Source organism: Strongylocentrotus purpuratus, unplaced genomic scaffold (assembly GCF_000002235.5).
Source record: "Strongylocentrotus purpuratus isolate Spur 01 unplaced genomic scaffold, Spur_5.0 spur5_scaffold_12, whole genome shotgun sequence".
Classification (NCBI taxonomy): domain Eukaryota; kingdom Metazoa; phylum Echinodermata; class Echinoidea; order Camarodonta; family Strongylocentrotidae; genus Strongylocentrotus; species Strongylocentrotus purpuratus.
Genome location: NW_022145597.1, coordinates 19,687,965 through 19,710,279, shown reverse-complemented (window position 1 = coordinate 19,710,279; position 22,315 = coordinate 19,687,965). Strand labels below are relative to the sequence as shown.

The window sequence follows — 22,315 nt, the reverse complement described above, 5'->3', positions numbered from 1 at the left end:
CTTGAATGCATGCTGCTAATCTAAAAAAAATTAAGGAAATATGACGATGATGGTGATGTTGATGATGATGATGATGATCGATGACGATGATAATGATCTATGACAATGAAGATGATGATGATGATAACGATAAAGATGATGATGACTATGACGACGATGATAACGATAAAGATGATGTTGATGATGATAATGATGATGATGATGATACTGATGGTAATGATGATGATGATGATGATGAAACTGATGATGGTGATGATGATGATAATGACGATGATGATGATAATGATGATGATAATGATGATGAAGATGATGATGAAGATAATGATTATGACGATAAAGATAACGATTATGACGATGATAATGACGCTGATGATAATGATGCATATGGTAATGACAACGATGACAATGATGTTGATAATTATGTATTCTGGGACTAAATAACTTACATTGACGGCCTGGGTTTTCTTCTTGTACTCTTTATCTGGGCAGAGGAAGTTCTTCTCATTGAAGGCATGAAGGAGCAGATGTTCATTACGTTCAGAGCGCCCTCCCATCAAAGTACGAGACTAAAAAAAGAGGAAGAAAAAATACTTTTTTTTAAATGGTTAGGATTTTTTTTATTTTTATAGAAGTTTTATATTCCTCATCAAAATTATTCACAAGAGACAGCAAATGCAACACATGCTTTATGGAGGAAGGTTTTGGATATCATCTCTGTGGTCATCGTGTCTGTGGTAGCATTATGACAGATAAGAATCTGATGAAACATTAAAACCATAAAAACTTTTGTTATTTTCATAATAATTGTTCACTTCTATTGTTCTTTTATAGTGCTGTATGATTTTTGTATCACTTCAAAAACAAATCAAGCATGAAAACGCTTTAAAATAATGTATTTTACTTTGCAAATGGTCAATAGTGCTATATAAGAAAATCACAAGTATTACGTTCTTCACATCAATTTTTATCACTATCTTCTTACCATAACATTTCCACAGATGGTAGTGAGCTGTAGTGATAGAGGTATTACGTTGAGTTCACACATGAGACGTAAGATAAAGAAAGCGTCCTTCCAGGTCATCTCAACAAGGTACGTCAGCTCACGAGATGTCCTAAAAAAAAAAGCAGACCAAACCATTTTCATCCTTGTTTTGGGGGATTGTTTGTTTGTTAGCTTGTTTTACCTGACTGCTAAGAAAGCATGTGTATGCTTGTGTAAGCCACCAGGGGACCAACAGCTTTTAGGTCCTCTTGGTAATGAGGATTAATGCCTTACCAAAGGGCAAATCTCCCGGTTACGAGGCCTCTGCTCTGCCACTGAACCATCGCACCTGATTTTCATCTTTTCAACACATGTCTAAACCAAAATGGACAGTCTTTTTAGAGGTTTCTTCATATAAATCAAACATTTCAATTTAACATTTCCAACAAAAACAAAACACAACAATTACTGTAAGATAATTCTTTAAAGTCATACTTAACCAAGGACATCAACTTCAAAATTATGTCCAAGCTACAATAGACCAATTTTCTATTTTCTCAAATTTCAAAGAGATTAACTTAACTTCCCTCCAAGGTATTAAGTTTTGTGCAATTGAGCTAAAAAAATTCTGATTCCCCCTTGCCTTACAGCAGGCCTCAATAATGACACATGGGCACCAAAAATGTCTACACCCCCAACCCCAATTATAAAATATTACAAGAGGCTCTTGTAAACGGTGCTCCAACATTTGCTATAGGACTTTATTTTACAAAGATACAGGGTTAGGATTTTGGTTCGGTATAGCGTTTGGTCCAGGGTTGAATTTAGGAATTAGGTAGCGTCAGATATTTCTTTTGCCTTGCAATTGTCACCATAGCAAGTGTCATGCAACCATGTAAACAGAGCCTAGAAATCTCAGTAATTGCTACAAATAAATCTTAGTGCAAAGCCCTGCCTTAAGTTCAATGCAGGGGGTGTTTCACAAAGATCTTAAGTTGAACTTATCTCTCAGTTGGACTTAACAATTATGGAAAGCCATTAGCATCTATGAAAATATTTTGTAAAAGTTATTTCAAAAGGCAAAAGATGTTGATTGAAATCATCCATATTTTCTTTTATCAAGGAGATTTCATGTTCTTGATGTGGAATTTATAAAAAGTCTAAAATACACTTGAATTTTAGCTTGTGAATATATTTTATTTCAAGGCTACAAATGGCTCTCCATAATTTTCAAGTCCACCTTAGATTTAAGTATGAATTTGAATCTTTGTGAAACACCCCCTGGTCCTATACTTACGTGTACATATCCTTGATGCGATCATAAGGAATCTCAACCCTCTTCTCATGAATGATCTGGCTGGAGAGCTCTGTAAGATCGTAGCTCTTAAATCGCATCAGCTCTTTAGCTGAGATCTTGACGTCACACACCATGCGGCCGCACGTTGCGTTCTTCTCCGTGAACGTGCTGCCTCTCCCTGTACCACCCTAGAAAAAAAAGGAAGAAATTTGCCAAATTTATTATTATTATTATTATTATTATTTATTCGGCATTTCAAACATACAATAGAATGGTACATAGGATACAAAGTATGAAAGAATAAAATTGGCTTCCCCTGCTGCACCTCTCAAAGTTGCCTGGAAAAAAAAAGGGATGTGAAATTCCTATAACCCGTAAGTCTTTTCGTCCGACTCTTATCACTCAATGAACAATTATCTTGTTTTCTCATTTAATGTAAGTTCTTTCCTACTCTATGTTTCCTTAGATGCACAGAAATATACTCATATGATTTTCTTACAGTAACTTGTCTTTATAATGTTCTTGACATTCCCCAAAACAAGCTCCACTTTTTTGATAAATACCTTCTATTTTGGAAATATTTACTGTTCTAATTACTATGCTAACGATATTGTATTGCTAATGAAAAGAAGTACTGTTAATTTCATTATAATTTAATTTCAAAACATGATTGTAACAAAAAATCCCAAGATGCTGATGTTCTCGTTTTGGGGGTTCTGCATTAAACTTATTATAAATTTCATAGATTTAAAACCGTATTAAACTGTATTTTCTACAAATCAAACTGGTGATTACAAGGATCTCTGTATTAAAGCACTTAGGAACTTTGATGCGATAATACTAAATATCTGAGAGTGATAGAAAACAATTGCTTCCTAGTGCTTACTTGGTAAAAAGTTAGACCAATTAACCATTCATCTATTCATAACTCTATCTAGGCTGATTAAATATGAATGAAAACATCCTGCTAAATATGTCTCATAAAAACTTTTCTGTCCGTCTTCAACTTACACTAAGTTTAGGCATGGTTCCACGTTTCAGTCTTCCTAGTTTGGACCAGTGAGGCGTCTTGGTAGCACTGATTCGATGAAGGAGCACATCAAGGTCAAACCCATAGATGTCATGACCCTAGGGGACAAGAGAAGGAGAGAGGTATTTAGAGAGATGCCAACCTCTTGACACACAAAAAACAGACTGAGTATCAAAAAAAAAAAAAAAAAAAAAAAAAAAAAATTCGGAGAGAAAAATCAGATTTTCACGAAAACTCAACACTACCACTAGCGTATTGGCCCTGGGCCAGTAAAAGTTCAGCAAAATGTTATACTGGTAAGAGCGGTCAAGTAAAATGTTTGCTCTTTCATTAAAAGTTAATGAGAAAATTTTAAAGCAACAGTTTTATTGGGGTTGCGGGGGTTTACTTGTACATGTTTCTCTTCGATTCCGCAGTATTTATGGGCCTTTCTTTTCTTTTTTTTTTTGAAAGATGGACAAAATCGTATTTGAAGAGATGATATCGTATTTCACTCTTATTATCGTACTAAATACAATTTAATCGTACTGGTTGGCATCTCTGTATTTAATTTTAATGGTATTTCATTTCAAAGAGATACAATCAAAGCAAATGCAAGGAGAGAGAACTTTATCAATAAAGAGCAAGATTGAGAGCAGCAAGGTAGTCTTCATAGTGATTATTTGATGAAGGAGAACAATAAGGTCAAACCCATAGATGTCATGACCCTAGCATACAAGAGAAAGAGAGAGAATTTCAACAATCAGGATAGAGATAAAAGCTAATAGACGTGTTGACCTTTCCTTACACCTTGTTGTTGTTGTGTGTACTTCTTGTTTTTTATACCCCCTTTTCCTTATTGTATTCTTAGGTAGTCACAAATATCTACTCATCATGTTTATCTGGCTCAGAGGGGACCCTAATAATTACAAGCTCTGCTTTTACCAGGGTCTCCTCGTCTTTCTTTTAGTTAAATTTGTTTTTATCATTGCCATAATTTGTTATTTTGCATTGTAAATGTGTAATGATCTAATGTTATGCTCTATGTGTCGTTTGAAAGAAAGACAAATAAATATCTTATCTTATCTTATCTTATCTTGTAATACAATACTTGAACAAGCACCTGACAAATGAAATGAAATCAAATAACTTACAAGCACATTGCTTTTTTTTCTTCTTCCTTTATTTTGTCACTATTATTGTTTTGTATTTCATTGAATGCAGTGTGTTTACGTGAATAATAAATAAATAAATTGAATTGATTCAAATTATTTTCTTACCACTATGACATCTGGATCGACTGTGTGGATCTTAGCTAAGAACAGTCCCAGGAGAGCTCTTTCTGATGGCAAGATCTCCACCTTCATGTTCTGGGGAATCAGAAAGTACAAAGAATATTGACCAAGTAAATATCATGTAGTAAATAGTTAAATACAAGATACAATACAAGACACAAGATATTTTATTTGGTCTTTGCAAACAAGTTACATAGAAATTTGGTTTCCACTGGCGTTACAGTAATATTCAAGAAAATACATAATTACAAGAAATAAATACATCACGTTTATGGAAATAGATGAAATAAGGAACAAATACATGCAAAAGATAATGAAGTGACAAAAAATAAAAAAATAATAGTTTCAATATCAATTAATTTCCGACGCAGAAGTGTAGCGCTTAACCTGAATTTATGAACAGAGTCGGGTACAAATGAATATCTGAATCGGGAAAGGCGGGCTGGGGTGGGGCGAAGTCGGATACCAGAACGATTAAATGAATAAAATAAATGTAGTGGATGGGTCTTGTCTTTCATGATCACACAGACCTTATCAACAATTTGCTCAGTACAATGAGACTCGACAGAAATTTAGTACTTATCAAACACTAAATATCGTTATTATTATTTTGTATACCATCCTAAAGTATTGAATATGCCCCACTTGCTCTTGTTAAAAGCCTCCATGAATTTTCTTTACTCTATCCGATTATCTGTTTTAATTATTTAATGAAAAGAAAAAGAAAACTACCAAAGAAATCCATTTCCTTTATCATAATCATTATACACAAAAAATAAAAACACAAGAATCCCATACATGTACATCAAATTCTTCTTTTAATATTTAGTATAATCATCATTAAAATTTACCTTTTTCCTTATAGCGTCTTTGAAGTCATATGGAAAGATGCAGTCAATTGGCTTGCTCAAAGCTGCAAATTAAAAGAAAACAAAGGAACGGAAGCACGACAATCATTATCGATCAATGACACCTGATGTCAATCAAGCAAATATTCTACAAATGTGGCTTTAATTTTAAGAGCATAAATAAACAAAGATGTAATAATTATCAATGTTTTTGACGTTATAAAGACCTTGCTTTTATTATTGTTACACAAAGAGACCAGTGAACAGCATTCCCCAAGGCGCTAGTTCTCAGACATGACCTCAAACTTGGAATCTCTGATATCTTTCTCTTGATTTGACTTTATTTTATTCATAATGTACAAAGACGTTTACAAAATGGAATGCCTAACAGACAAAGATATATGAAACTGGACAGGATAAACCCATGGAAGCTGTTGGGAAGCTTATTCAATAAAATAACAGTATAGTGGGTTCTTGTGCAGCACTTATGTCTGCCAGACTTGACTCTCCTGGTGCTCCACAACTCCTATGGGGTCACTGTTTTCAAAAATTGAATTTAACAATACTATAATTAGATTTCATGGGCGCAAAAATGTGAAATTTTTGCACTTATCCTCACATATTGACTACATTTGAGAGGTGTTGTAGTCCAGAAGATTAGTATCTGGACTGTAAACCACGAGGCGCAGGGTTCGAATCTCACAACACTGTCATCCTATGGCAAGACCTTAATCTACATTTACCACACTCCACCCAGGTGAGGTAAATGGGTACCTGGTAGGATTATCCCTTGAAATGCACTGTGTGCTGGAAATGGCTGCCAGAGCTAAAGATAGGGTATTAAATTGTAAAGCTCATTGGAAGCGCATAGGGACATTATATCATGATGTATTATTGTGCGCTACACAAGAATGGACTATTATTTTTATTTCAGTCCCACAAGATCAAAATACTGTTTGGAGTTGGGCTAAGCATTAATGTTTCTTACCACAGAAATGTTGCTGGAAAGGGGGTTTGGGTGGTGCCTTGTCTAACGGGAACTTGTGATGCACAAGAGCTGCAACAGCTACAATCTAAAAGTAAACAATTGAAAAACATTATTATTATTTTTCGAAAAGCAAAGTGAGTCTCTTTAACCCCTGGGTTTAACTCCAGAAATATTTGATTGGGATGTGCAGGTGTACTGAGACATTGGGGTTTCCCCCTAATCTTAACAGAAAGGGCCATGGGTTCTTATACTGGCCATAGGTGATATCTATACACGTATGAAAGCTTAATAAATATGTGAATGGTTGAAATTTGTGTTATTTTCATGCTGTGAAATATTGAAACCATATATACCTCATTGCGATGCGTCTTCTGATTCAGTACTGTGCGGAGGTTGATTGTCATGACAACCAGAGGGGGCGGAGTCAGGTCCTTGATGACTGTGATGAAGTCGGGTTTGGTGATGTACGTCTCGACCTTACACCAGCTGATGGCTTGTGTAGGCAACTCTGTTAATTATAATCCAAAATGGAATTAGAGAAAAAGGAAAATGCTAGTTCTCCTATGTGTTTGTCCCTCTCTCTTTCTAAAGTGTGCTAGTGCTTTTGATACTGAAGCTGATTATTATCCTTATGATTGAAGGTATAACGCAACCTATGCATGTTTGGCTTAAAGTCAATTAATGTCAGGAACAATGCCTTATCAATGGGTATTAGCATATCGTCAGCCTAGTGCCAAAAGGGCCTTAACCCGAATTTGGGGGTTATTGAGTTATTAACATCACCTTGTAGATTTCATCATTCTCTTTAAAATGATGTGCTTCACTTGTTGAAATTCGATTTATTTATGAAGATAATTATGAATTTCAAAAGGGCCTTAACGCGTATCTCATCTTTTTCCTTACGCCAAAAGGGCCTTAACCTACACGGCAAATCTTTTATCAATGACAGATTATTTCGTAATTTCCATTTAATTCAAAGTAGAAACACCATTAAAAACATGATTAGTCTAGAATAGACACAATGTACTTAAAATAATCACTGAAAGTATATGTCATGAATTTAGATCATGAAATCTGAGTGAGATTTAAATTAGGTATGGATGCATGAAATGCAACCGACTCGTTGAAATACGCAGATGTCAATGTATGGGACTATGATGAAAAATAAACAACGAAAAAGGTGTTCTAAATGTACGATATCTAAAAAATAACTTTACCGAAAGCTGCATCATATTAATAAAAATATTCAGATATCAAAAATACTTTTTCAAACATTTTAATTAACCAGTTTTATCAGTTTTCGTGATCCAATAGCCCTTTTGGCATAACGACGCGTGGGTTACGCCCCTTTTTGGCACAATGCCGAGTAGGTTACGGCCCTTCTGGCATAAATACGCTGCATTCAAGCCTTATGCCAAAAAGGCCCTAACATGTTTTTTGCACATAGCATATGTACAATTCTGAATATTTTTTAACACATTTAACACATTTCATGTAAAACTTAATAACTTAACATATTTATCGAAATTGGCTTCAAAAACAAAAAAACGACCACAAACTTTTGATTATTAGAGAGGCCAAAACCTTTAAACGCGATTATCTCGGAATGGCCAAAAGCAGTTAAGGCCCTTTTGGCATAAGGCCGACGATATCAGCTTGTTTTCAAGCCCCGAATCTCCCATTCATAAGACCATTGCTTTACCCAAATGCCATTATACCTTATAACACCTCAGTTATCAATTACCTTTATTTGAACCATATAAGCTAACAAGCCACACTAACCCTTGTGTTTATCTTCAAGTAATCATTTGCTTTCTTAGACCTTAGGTGCAATAAGAAATGTCTATAAATAAATAAAAATGTACCTTTTTATTATTTCAGGCCTTAAATTTCAATATTTTTAGGGCAAGGCCACTTTTCTGTAGGGCACATTCCTATATTACAGCACAAATAGGAAGAATTGGAAAGGGTACAAAAAATCTCCAAGGCCAATGAGAGGGGCATTGACGCCAATCGAAAGGGCATCCACGGCCATGGCCTTGGAATAATTTAAGACCTGTTATTTACTTAAAATTTTCCATGACAACTTACGGGGGAACTTGATGTCAAGCCAGCTGGGTCCCTTTAGTTTACGATCCAAGAGAAGTAGTTCCATACACGATGTGTTCGCTCCAAAAATGTGACTGAAAGTTTCTCCCTGCAAATCACTGGGCAGTTGAGGGACATCAGCCTGAAAATAACCAATCAGATCAGAACATGCAATAGAAGTATGCTTAGGTTATTGGAAAAAGAGCGTAGTAGTTTCAGACATGTGTTTGCCCCCAAACTGTGACTGCAGGTTTCCCCTTGCAAACCATTGGGAAGCTGAGGAATATCAGCCTACATACAGCCAATCAGAATAGAGTATTCAATTAAAGCATACTTTGGTTATTGGAAAAAGAGAAGTAAGCTCCAAAGATGTGGATTAACGTTTTACAATGCAAATCTTTGGTCAGCTGAGGGATATCAGCCTGTAAAGGACCAATCAGAACAGAAATTTCAATAGAAGCATGCTTAGGCTAATAGAAAGACACATAAATCTAAAGACAATTTACAAACAATATATGTATGATGGCCTTGCAACACCATGGCAGCTGAGGAATAATGACTCCCTTTCTCATAACCCGAAATCAGCTATATCTTCAAGGAAATTACCATCTTTACTCAGAAAGATAAAAATAGATAATAATTACCCCATATCTGATCTCCAAGTACTCTGATTCAGCTGGGATGTCAGACCTCTCAAAGCAATACTGCTTGGTGACTTTCTGTATGTCGAGAGAAATAAATATATGATATATCACAGTTTAGCTTTGAAAATTGCTTTGAGGATTATAAAAGAAATAAATGACAGTCTGCTAACGATGAAAGCTTTTCGGGAATTTTCTCTTGGAAGAAAAAGAAAGAATTCTTTGAGAATAAATTTGTTATTTCTCTACAATCTTTTCAAGAGGTTTTAAATAGATTTTTAGAGGTTTAGTCAAGCTGTCATTACTTAAGCTTTCAAGCGCTATAATTGCTTGGTTTATTCGTTCGTGTCTCCTTAGATCAAGATTAATGTTCCTAAATTAAATTGAATTAAATTAAATTCTTCCATCGCCCGATGGCTGCGATGCTCGGTGCTTTCGTGTGTATTATTTCACAGCTTGACAACTTACAATCAACAATCAGCAAGCTTGACTAAGATAAGTAAAAACATGCAAAACTAACACTGCTGAGCTGGCCTTGCACCAAGTGACCCAATTGTACATCAAACTATTTTTGACCTGACATTGACCTTTATTAATGCCAGGCACTCACCTTTGACCTGAACTTCATGATCTTGTATTTGGTTGTCATGGCATCAAACTCCTGATAGACATCCATCATGGTCACATCCTTGTCGGTGTCTACACCCTTCTTCAGATTCCTCTTCTAAAGGACAATAAAGATAGAACAAGATTTATAAACACATTAATATAGTATCTAGCCGGTACACATAATTGTAGAGCTAGCGCATTTGAACATGTATACCAAAAATGCGCTTTATAAATACACCATTATCCCTATTATTATTATAACATTTATTAAAAAAAAGAGTGTATGCAAACCTTTTCCCTTGGTAGTAGATACACCTTCCTTTCAATGTTCTTGACGGCTACACAGCAACTGACATGGGTCTTAGCTTCCTCGATATATACCTTGCCGAAAAGAAATATCGTTCCTAGGAGAGAAGAGAAAATATTGTAAAAACAAAATACAATTATCATTAAAATAGATCCAAAAATATATCCCACTTTGCCTAGTTTTCTGCATTTCTGAACCATAGCATAAGTAATAAGAAAGGGACAGATAACACAAATCAAGTTGGTGGTATATAGATCTATATTTAGGTATTTGAGTTTTATGATGTTGAAGTCAAACATAGAAAATCTACACAATCTACAAGGAGGGCCCTGTCTTATAAAGAGGTGTGGTTGATCAGGATTTATTGCAATCGAAAGTCCTTCAATTAATCACATACTTTCAAACTTGTATCGGTAGAACAGAGCCGCGATTGAATTGAATTAATCATAAATCTTTATAAGATAGCATCCAAATAATATGTAAGTCAATCAATTTAACAGAATTGCATTATATTATACATATGACGATATAGTTTCAATACCTGCCAAACATTGTAATACATGAAACCCTGGCTAGATAACTATAAAAGAATAAGTGAGAAATAAGCCTTTTTGATGCAAGAAAGTATCAAGGTTGTCCCAAGTATACACAAAATTTGAATTTACATGAAATGTAAAAAAAAATCCAAAAAAAAAATCAAGAAAAAAAAATATACAGTCGAGTCGAATTCCAGTATACTATCTTTAACTAATACCTGGTTGTTTGTAGGGGTCCTCATAGGCATCAAGCCAGTACATCCTCAATACTTTCTCTCCCTCCTCATTGGTTGTCAGGGGCAACGAGGAAGAGTCCACCTTGACATCCATCTTGACATAGTCCTCCTCCAGCTCTCCTTTAATGGTCTCCCAGCCAGTGGTAGAACACACCTCAGGGTTGATGCTAGATTGGAAATGAAATGAGGGTTATTTTGTGCAATGTGTCCCATAATAATAATAATAATAATGATAATAATAGCAGGCATTTCTATAGCGCTGTCTATCTAGAAATTCTATTCTGAGGCGCATTTATTATGACCCTGGCTTTAGCCTAGCTGCCATTACAGCGCTCCAGCATTTCAAGGAATTATTTCCTGCCAGGTACCCATTTACATCACCTGGGTTGATGATCAATGTCTTGCCAAAGGACATTAGTGCCGCGGTGGGACTCGAAACGCGGACCTTGTGATCAACAGTCTGGCAACGTATTCACTCGACCATTTATAAATTTATTTGCTTGTTTTGTTTGGTCGGTCTGTTTGTTTTACGCGACTGGTAAGAAAGCATGTGTATGCTTGTAAGTAAGCAACCAGGGGACCGACCAACGTATTTAAGTCCTCTCTGAGGGACTTGATAGTGAGGATGAATGCCTTACCAAAGGGCACTAGCCCATCAAATTAGTTTTGAACATGGGGCCTCCCGGTTATGAGACCACTGCTGTACCACTGAGCCATCGTGCTCAAATTTAAATTTTTCTCATCCAAAAATGAAAATCTCTTGATATAACCTGACTAATGGTCCTTTCTGGAATCATTAACATTACCAAATAGTCAAATCAAGAGATTTTTCGTTTTTAAAAGAAATGCTGTATTGGACACAGTACCTGGGCAAATTCAAGCTATTTTGTTTTATGCAATATTGACTTCATTTTAGTGAGGGAGAAAATTGAATCAAGCTCATAGCCTTTTGGATATAGGGTTAGATCAAATAACAAGAAAAATCATAATTTTGAATAAAATTTGTTATTTCCCGTTCAACTTAGTAACAAATGGGACATCAAATGATAAATCACCATTGTCCCTAACTTTGATTAAAATAACTATCTTTTGTGTGAATTTCTTGACAAGATTTGCTTGTTTTTGAATGGAAAAGGCCCTTTTCAGCAATGCACATTGATTGAATGATATCAAAGCTTGTTCAATTTTTTTGTAATGGTGAAGATGGTGACTCAGATTACAGCAGGTTTGGCATAGCTAAGAGCATATTTACAAGTAGCTAAAGAAAAACATAACTGAAAGACATACTCTGACTTGACAGACATCTGTGGTTTTTCTTCTTCTTCCTCCTCCTCTTCCATCTCCTCCTCTTTCACGTTCACCTTGCCATTCTCCTTCTTAACGTTCATGTCATCATCGTCGATATCAAAGTCTGTTTGATCCACATCAACCATGCCTGATACGAAAGGTGGAAAAAGTAAAAACAATAGGCATTAATGTTGTTGTTATTCGTTCCATTTTTACAGAAGTGGAACACATATCTTACATAATATAAGGTTCTTCCATCCCTCTAAAAAAAAAAAATCTATAAATTTCTTTAAATTGCGCAAGTACAAGGTATGTCCTATATATTACCAAGAGTTAGTGGCTTGCAATATGGAATTGCGAAAACAAATCAAAGTAAAGTGCATTTATCACAGGTGTTTTGATACAAATAATGGAATCAAGGGTTCGGAACATTAGCTTTAAGGTTAAAATTAGGAATCATTCCTCCAAAATAGGAATTGTTGGCAGCTATGGAATATGATGGGCTAATACTAGATCGGGAGTAGCCTCTATCACTGGCCTCAATGGATTCAAAAGTTTACAAAGTCAGCTGTATCACCTACCATCAACATCATCAAACTCCTCTACCGGCTCCGTCTTCACGACCACGCCCCTCGCCCTCTTGCTCTGCTGCGAGTCGCCTGCTTCGTGTACCATTTCCCTCTTTACTTGCTTGGAGGTGATGCGTTGCCGTGGTATCAAGACGGGTGCCGACTTCTCGGAGGTGATGGTGCGAGGGGTCATGGTCTTTGGCATGGGTCGCGTTGGCGTCTTGCTGCTGAAGGGATTCCGATTGGCAGGAGAGGACCTTTGAAGAATGATAGGATAGAAGATTATTACATTATTAGAAGATAAAGACCACAAGTTTTGTTTCATATGAATAGTAATTGACACTGCAATAAGTATTAAAGCTTATCTGTACTAGTTTATAGGAGGGATTAGACCGCCCTGTAAGGTCACTGGACAGGTGGTTATCTCATCAACTCAGCTCTCAATTAACATAACAAAGATAGGATCATGGGGGACCAATGGTCACCAATTAGGCATTTTTTTCATATAGAGGGAGCAAGTAGTACAGTGTGGCTTTAAAGGAACCTGTACATAAAAATTGCATGATTGTCTCCCTTGAACAGTATTTATATACAGGTTTCTTGAAATGGATACTGTGATATTCTTTAATAATTTTCACAGGACTGAATGTTGTCAATTTAAGGAGCGGGACACTGAAGCCAGTTAAAGGGGTAATAACTAAAAAACTTGCTTTGGCAATAATCAATCTGTGGATAATTTCAAACACTCTACTTCCTAACTGGCACATGAACAGTTCTGGCAGGGTAAAACTTTGAACGATTGTTTAATCTTCAAAATACAGAGATTGCTCTCATACTAAATTAACAAGGACTTCATGACACTACTTTGCCCTGGTGCTAGGGAATGACCCCTCTATAGGAACATGTGTGTGTTTTCAAATTATTCAATAATAATAATAATAATAATAATAATAGGCATTTCTATTGCGCCATCTATCTAGAAACACTATTCCGAGGGGCATTTATTATTATCCCGGCTTTAGCCTAGCTGCCATTACAGCGCTCCAGCATTTCAAGGAACCAATTCCTGCCAGGTACCCACTTACCTCACCTGGGTCGAGTGTGGCAAATGAAGATTAATGCCTTGCCAAAGGACATTAGTGCCATGTCAGGGATCGAACCACGACCTATATTGAAAATGATAAATGACATAGTCTTACCCAGGGACCTTTATCTTCTTCTTGACAGCCAGTGGCTTCAGGATAGGAACACAGGACTGTGAAAATATGATGGAAAATCAACAAATAGGTTAAAAAATAATGGAGGAACAGAAGTAACACAAACAATTCAGCTTTTGTTCAGTTTTCACGAACTTAAAGGATGAACTACATGTATACAAAGATGGTGGCTTCATCTAAAAGAACTGCTATGTGATGGAGCGTCAAAAAAAAAGCGTGAACAAAAATATTTATATACCTCACTTAAGAAATCCAGACATCTGATTGGTCGAAATTGGAGGCGTGATTTTAGCCATTCCCGTAAAGAAACGAAAAATGCCAAAACCGATTAATAGTCCAAGAGTGAGATCCCTCAAAATTCTGGTTACCGGGAAAATAACAAAATTTTGCTGCGATACCTATTGGTTTACGTGTTAAAAAGTTCTTTGAGCGAGCGCGGACACCATACAGTGCTTTTTGTCTGCGATTCCCAACTGATCGAAAAATTTCAGTCCTTTTTCCGACAAAGATAAACAGACAGTGTCTCAGATTTTCTGTGATGTTTTAACCAATCTTTACTCAATAAAAGGATCAGGTAAGAATTCTTGGTAGATTTTTGTTTCAATTTGGCATATAAAAGACATATCGACTGCTTTAATATTCAAGGTCTGGCAGAAGTAACACAAACAATTCAGCTTTTGTTCAGTTTTCACGAACTTAAAGGATGAACTACATGTATACAAAGATGGTGGCTTCATCTAAAAGAACTGCTATGTGATGGAGCGTCAAAAAAAAAGCGTGAACAAAAATATTTATATACCTCACTTAAGAAATCCAGACATCTGATTGGTCGAAATTGGAGGCGTGATTTTAGCCATTCCCGTAAAGAAACGAAAAATGCCAAAACCGATTAATAGTCCAAGAGTGAGATCCCTCAAAATTCTGGTTACCGGGAAAATAACAAAATTTTGCTGCGATACCTATTGGTTTACGTGTTAAAAAGTTCTTTGAGCGAGCGCGGACACCATACAGTGCTTTTTGTCTGCGATTCCCAACTGATCGAAAAATTTCAGTCCTTTTTCCGACAAAGATAAACAGACAGTGTCTCAGATTTTCTGTGATGTTTTAACCAATCTTTACTCAATAAAAGGATCAGGTAAGAATTCTTGGTAGATTTTTGTTTCAATTTGGCATATAAAAGACATATCGACTGCTTTAATATTCAAGGTCTGGCAGAAGTAACACAAACAATTCAGCTTTTGTTCAGTTTTCACGAACTTAAAGGATGAACTACATGTATACAAAGATGGTGGCTTCATCTAAAAGAACTGCTATGTGATGGAGCGTCAAAAAAAAAGCGTGAACAAAAATATTTATATACCTCACTTAAGAAATCCAGACATCTGATTGGTCGAAATTGGAGGCGTGATTTTAGCCATTCCCGTAAAGAAACGAAAAATGCCAAAACCGATTAATAGTCCAAGAGTGAGATCCCTCAAAATTCTGGTTACCGGGAAAATAACAAAATTTTGCTGCGATACCTATTGGTTTACGTGTTAAAAAGTTCTTTGAGCGAGCGCGGACACCATACAGTGCTTTTTGTCTGCGATTCCCAACTGATCGAAAAATTTCAGTCCTTTTTCCGACAAAGATAAACAGACAGTGTCTCAGATTTTCTGTGATGTTTTAACCAATCTTTACTCAATAAAAGGATCAGGTAAGAATTCTTGGTAGATTTTTGTTTCAATTTGGCATATAAAAGACATATCGACTGCTTTAATATTCAAGGTCTGGCTGGTTTGATATGCTCAAGGGAACTCGCACAGATTCTGCCATTACCCTGAGGGGTCATGGCAGAATCTGCGCGAGTTCCCTTGAGCATATCAAACCAGCCAGACCTCTCAAAGCAGTCGATATCTCTATACTATTTCATTCCTGTTCAAAAGCATTTTTTAGTACTTAGTAACATTATTTGAAATTAACTCTAGGTGTGCAATCATGTCAGGCAATGCCAAAACTTAACTGCAGCTTGATGAATACAAGCTTATCTATCATACAGAAATTCACCAACGGCATGCCTGTGTTGATGACAAACTCAGCAGAATCAGTTTTAAAAACAAAGGAATCAGGGGTGATAGTGAGCAGTAAAAAGATTTTTTTTTTTTTTAGCGGATTCCCCCCTTTTGAGTAAGAAACTTGGGAAAAAATAGGGAAAAATCGAGAAAATAAGGGAAACATCAGGAAGAAAGAAAAAAATCAGGGAGAAAAAAAAAAAAAAAAATCAGGAAGATTTTTTTTTTAAAATCAGGAAACAGATTTAAATCAGGTAATTATCAGGCCTGAGGAATAGAAGGTCCAAGGTTATTTACCTCACTGTGCATCTCATTCAGGATATCGCCCAGGAGTTCATCCCCAGCGACGCTAGCATCCTTCTCGGATTTCTTCTTCTGCTTGGCGGCATTCATGAAAAGACTTCTGATGTCTCCTTTAGGTTTGCTTGGCTTCTTGGACTGAGAAAAAACAACAATAAAAATGATTAGGTAATAGACCCTTTCTTGTGCCAGCAACTCTGAAATGATAACTGCCCCCCACCCATACCTGCCAACATTTCAAAATAAGAATTAGGAATTTATAGCACGGTATACCTTAGAAAATAATAAATCTGTACCCTTAACAGGCGTTCGCATATGCAGCAGCAGTGTAACTGGCAATACGCGGTAAATCTGTTTTGAAAAAAAAGCGAATAATTCGCTGCTCAATCATGCAACCATTCAAAGCATGCATATGTGAACTCTCAAATTGCGGCACATAATAAAACAAGCAAATTTTGAAAAATCAGAATATTTTGAATTTTCAGGTCATAAAAATCCAGAAAATTTGAATATTCCGGATTATTCGGAAGCGTTGGCAGGTATCCCCACCCCTCAGAGAAATCCGAGACTCCCACATTTCATACACATAATGTGTAGAAGAAGTCAGCAATAACGGTCCACTGCTTATATTCCCATAGATATCGACTACAGCAGATAAAGAAGGTTATATTTTCAAGGTTCTTGAAATGTTCCACTAAAGCCTTGGTCACAAATGCGATTACGAACTGCTACAAACGCCGTACAACCAATTTTCAGACCATGGAAATTCATAAAGAACAAGGAAAAACAGGGAGATTCGTACAAACGCATCGTTCGTACAAATATTTGTGACCGTAGATTAACATGATAATAGGAATGATCATCACAAAACAAAACATGTCTCACAGGGAGACATAAAAATGAAGAGCAAAATCACATAATGCTTCCAGAAACACACCTGCTTATCTTTCTTCGGACCAGATTTGCTGTTTCTTTTTCCTAAACAAGACAAAAAAACAGGCAATTGTGGTTAATTTTCAGGTAAAATTAGCTAAAGATTACTCCAGGAAAAAAAATACCCAGATCACCCCCCCCCCCCCTCTTATAATGGGGATCACACATTTGTGTGTCTAATACTCAGAATTGTGTACATTCTTTTCTTTCTAATCATGCATTTGGTATACTTTTCATGCTATGAATCAAATGAAAATGCTGAACCTTATTACTAATCCAACCCGTCTCAGCAAACAGTAAGACAAAATCAAGGAAAAAAATTGAAATATTGTATTATTGACATCCTCTTTCATACACAGAAGATTTCAGAAAAAGTTGGAATCCAGGGTTTACAAAATTTGTTATTTAGAACAATCTGACATTTTCATTACATATTAGGATATCATCAAGAAAAAAAATATGAATATTGTCTTTTGGAGCATCCATTTACACACAAGTTTCCAGAAAAGTAGGGAAATAGGGTACATAACAACTTGTGTTTAGAGGTTGTTGTTGTTTATAAACCAAGTCAATGCACTATAGTGCCCTATGGTAAGGTATTAATCCTCATTACCAGGTCCCTCTGAAAGGACTTTGAGCTATTGGTCCCCTGGTTGTTTACTTACAAGCATGCAAATGCATTCCAGGCAATCACGTAAAAACAAACTATCAATCAATTAAACCCAATTCCAGGGGGGGGGGGGTGTTTCACAAAGATCCTGAGTTGGACTTAACAATTATGGAAAGCCGTTAGCATCCTTGAAAATATTTTGTAAAAGCTATTTTAAAAGGCATAAAATGTTGATTTAAAACATTATTTTTTCTATTATCAAGGAGATTTTATGTTCCGTCTTGATGTGGAATTCATAAAAAGTCTGAAATACTTAAATTTTCACTTTCAAATATATTTTACTTTAAGGCTACAAATGGCTCTCCATAATTTTTAAGTCCAACTTAGATATAAGTTCAACTTAGGAACTTTGTGAAACACCCCCAGGCCATATAAGATCATGAATACCTGCACTCTCTCCCTCATCCTCTGGATCTGCTCGAAGATCTTCATCAAATATTTCTCTTCCATCCTCAACATATCCTCCTCCGTCTGAAAATAGAATAAAAATAGAATCAATTTATATTTGGATTTATAAAAAAATTAATGAGGATACAAAGCACTATATTATTTTTTACCAAGCATCGCACAGAATCAAAGTTATTGGATGACAACATCACAACACATCTTGTTGTTAATCAGGATAATAGTCTTACCTTTGTGTTACTATTAAATGAATTTAGTTTGCTTAATGTTACATACATGTATTAGGTATCACAGAAAATGTGTAGAACAGGTGAATATGCATGTGACACCTGTTCTACACATTTTTACACAATAGCAGTGAAGGGATGTTCCTTTGTCTATCTGGACTTTTTGAACAGTTTAGAGCCATTTTCAAATGCCATTTAAAATTATTTAAATGGAGTTGATGGTCCAAACTTACAGAAATAATTAATCTATATATATATACCCCATATATGCCGAAATTCATCCCCTTTTGATAGACACCCTTAAATCTCGCCATGTTTCAAAACCCATGAAAACTTGTTCCGGCGACGCAAAAATAGCCATTTGTCACACGCATCAAAATGGGCTTCATATAATTATTTGAAAAATTCCACACACAAAAATATTTGTCAAAAGAACCTGAAAAAAATAGGCATGTAGAAATCTATACAGAGAACAGATTTCTTGAAAATAAAGGTGATTCATCAATAAATTACAAAATTATATCACCTTGAAAATGGCTAATTGTCAGTGAATATAGCCTAATTACGAAAAATTTGAACATTTCGTCTCTTATGTAAGTGGCCATATTTTCAAAAGCACTCATTCAAATTTGACAAATAAGGTATCAAAATTCTGCTTTTCATGTGCTCAAAAAGGAAATGGGCAGGGGAAGTGAAATTTAGAATTTTTTAAAATTTCACTGTGATACCTACATGTATAGGTAAAAATGGCATGTTTTTGGCAATATAACAAATAAAACAAAACTTAACATTTTGAGGGTATGTGGTATCATAAAAAATAAGCTAACAAACAAACTTATAAAATTGATTTGTATCGACATGGTTTTACTAGGATTGTTTTATTTGGTTTATTACTTCATGTCTAGAAAGAGAGGAGAGTGTATATGGTTCACAACATTAGGTTGAAGGAAAGAAATGAGAACCATTAGTAAGAATAATAATAATAATAATAATGGTGGCTTCTTATATAGCGCACATGTCCGTCACGTTGTGACGCTCCTGGCGCTGCCCCGATTATTACCCTGGCTTTAGCAAGGCAACCACTGCGGCGCTCTAGCATTTCAAGGAATTAATTAATAGCTGTCAGCCATGGATTTCTATGCTTTTCTTCTTTATTATAATAGTATTTTGTCTTTAATCTGCATTCTTACCGTCATCCACGATCCAATCATCATCTTGCCTATCTCGTACAATCTTGGAGTACTCATCTTCATCCACGACATCATAAATATTGCTCATATCCTCATCCTGAAAAATAAATATGTAAGAGACACTTTTGAAGTTCTATGAAATATATGCTTCAGCAATAATTGCTTAGGTTAGGATAAACAAATTCCTAACCATAATCCTCAAACCAACATAACACCAAGTTGCAACCTTTAGTTTTGACAGACTAGAATTCAAAGCAAACGCTGCCACTGAAAGCATTTATCGAATCATCGATTTCAAGCTTATCGAAATTTGATTTGAGGAAGAGTAAATTTTCGTTGATTTAATGACTTTAAAGAGTGGAATACAAAATGATGAACAAAATACTCCATATCTCAGATTATCTTATCTGCAACATTCCGATTCTCAACCTGCCAGTGGAATTAAATCAAAACGAATCAAATCTAGCCAGAACGGGACAAATTCCACTATGAGATGTTTTTCATCGGAGTAGCAAATTTACCATAATAAAATTGAAAAGATCAATTTTTTTTCACAGCAATTATTTTTTACCTCGTCATAAAATCTTTTGCCACCTTTCTTTGCATTTTTCAGTTTCTCCAGAGCAGACAAGCGCCCCGCCTTCTTTTTGCCAACATCACGCATGGAACGTCGAGACAAACCAGCATCTTGATCTGCAGAGTTTGGTTGGAAAAAGAAAAGAGAAGAAAAGAAAAAATTAAGATTATTCAAACTTAGTCTCCTGAATTAAGGCAGTGGGGGGGGGGGGGGGGGGGGCTTTGATGTGAATATTTAATTATTTATATGGTTTCTTCTGAATGCAGGCTTAAGCCTCTGGACCAAAATACGTGTATTTACAACACACGCACGCATACACGATCAAAATCAAAGTCAAAGGTCAATACATGTAGTCCCTCCCAGATGGCCAGAGATAGTATGTGGGAGATCCATGAATTGACATTTTTTATCACGTACATGTGCGCTTGTCACAACTATATCTCCCAATATATATGGGCCACTCATAGCAGTACTATACTTTGTGTGAAGGAAAAGCATTAATTAAGCCCTTGACGGCTTGAGGCTGCCTTCAGCAGTAGGGGCGCTGGTCCGAGAATGAGGATTACCCGCATTAACGGAATATCCTCCTAAACGCGGACAAATTGCGTCCTTAAAATAAGGATTGTCCATATTTTCAAGGACTTTTTTTTATAGGCGCTCTAATGATTTCTGGTTCCCGAACACCACGCTCAAGATGCAAAAAACGGATTCCGCGTAAGAAAATAACCCAAGTTCACAATTACCTTTACCTTTAGTTTTACCCGAGATTCTTTTGGGTTGTCTGTCTTCCCAAGGATTTATTGCCCACAATAACGTGAAAGTCTCTGTACAAAGCCAACGTAAAATGCATGAAGAAAATCATCGCTGAATCCGTTTTTCGCATTGCCAACGCACAGATTGGAAATTATGAAACGTCTGCGAAAATGCGGATCCTAATTTTCGGACCAGCGCTCCTACTGTTCAGATGAATTTGTAATTTACAACAAATAGACCCTATCCAAATTTTTTTTTAAATCTAACTGAAGAAAGTAGGCCTATTAAACTATTAGATCTATTATGATTAAAAAGTAAGCCACCCTCTGTTGATCAGTGATTCTAAAAACTCTCAGACAACGCTGGACAAAACTCACCAAGTCTTCCAAGATTCACTAAAAATAAAATCTGCACTTTGGTGGCAAATAATTATTGCAATAAGTTATTCAGTTATAGAGTCTACTTAGTATAGACCTGGAATCTATGTCTATACTAGACCCTATATAGTAGACTAGACCTAGAACCTGTTTATATTTTTATAACCAACTTCCGAATCCAAGTTCCAAATTTAATATTTTCTTTAAAAAACAAAAACACACCATTAAATTAGCTGACTAGATCTAGATCTAGTCATTTCTTACCATTCTCTCTGTCATCCATTACTGGTGCCATCTCTTGTAAACAAAGGCGATAAAATCTATCTAAGTATCTAGAACTAGAAATCTATATTGTTTTGGCTTGGTCCTTGCTGAGAAGCTAAACATGTATCTAGTCTTTCTGGGCCAGCGCGCCGTTGATATTCCCAGCCCGCTAGACTCCCGGGATAGGCAAGTACCTCTTCGTTTCGTTAATTCCACTCGGTGCGGCCGGTTGCCCAAATTACTAGTACTTGCACAATGGCGCGCCACAAACAAACTCCGCGCGAAATTTGATTTGGACAGGCCCATTTTTCTAGGAGGGTATATTATTTAACAAAGTCATTGAAATCTAATTTCTATTCATATAATTTGTTCACATACAAAGTATAATTAAACATTTGCACATTTATTGCAATACATAGACAATTTGGCATTATTGAATCATATCTCTGATATCCACATATAATTACAAAATGCATATTTTACATGATGTTTTAATCATCTATCTATATTTAGTCAAGTAGTCCATTCTTAAGTCACTGTAAATCTAATGTTTATAAATATATTATTATCAAACTTATTACATTGTTTTGAATCTCTGTATATATAACATATATATATTTTATATATATATTAAGTTTTTAAAGAATATTTGTAAGAAT

The 22,315-nt window shown here is 35.7% G+C and overlaps 1 protein-coding gene across 1 annotated transcript in view; it reads right to left on the bottom strand.

Moving 5' to 3' along the window:
• Positions 1-21,941, bottom strand: part of LOC584095 (DNA polymerase alpha catalytic subunit) — a 37,222-nt gene extending 15,281 nt beyond the window's left edge. Inside the window, exons 1-22 of the mRNA XM_030982036.1 lie at positions 21,657-21,941; positions 20,257-20,378; positions 19,686-19,782; positions 18,251-18,334; positions 17,198-17,238; positions 16,258-16,398; positions 13,892-13,947; positions 12,705-12,949; positions 12,124-12,271; positions 10,819-11,003; positions 10,049-10,161; positions 9,759-9,872; positions 9,152-9,226; positions 8,511-8,649; positions 6,773-6,927; positions 6,420-6,504; positions 5,435-5,496; positions 4,569-4,658; positions 3,291-3,407; positions 2,280-2,467; positions 983-1,112; positions 447-566 (exon numbers count right to left, since the gene is read on the bottom strand). Coding sequence (XP_030837896.1) covers positions 447-566; positions 983-1,112; positions 2,280-2,467; positions 3,291-3,407; positions 4,569-4,658; positions 5,435-5,496; positions 6,420-6,504; positions 6,773-6,927; positions 8,511-8,649; positions 9,152-9,226; positions 9,759-9,872; positions 10,049-10,161; positions 10,819-11,003; positions 12,124-12,271; positions 12,705-12,949; positions 13,892-13,947; positions 16,258-16,398; positions 17,198-17,238; positions 18,251-18,334; positions 19,686-19,782; positions 20,257-20,378; positions 21,657-21,687 — 2,538 coding nt within the window. The 5' untranslated portion in view covers positions 21,688-21,941. The remainder of the gene's footprint in view (positions 1-446; positions 567-982; positions 1,113-2,279; positions 2,468-3,290; positions 3,408-4,568; positions 4,659-5,434; positions 5,497-6,419; positions 6,505-6,772; positions 6,928-8,510; positions 8,650-9,151; positions 9,227-9,758; positions 9,873-10,048; positions 10,162-10,818; positions 11,004-12,123; positions 12,272-12,704; positions 12,950-13,891; positions 13,948-16,257; positions 16,399-17,197; positions 17,239-18,250; positions 18,335-19,685; positions 19,783-20,256; positions 20,379-21,656) is intronic.
• Between the last annotated feature and the right edge of the window lie 374 nt (positions 21,942-22,315).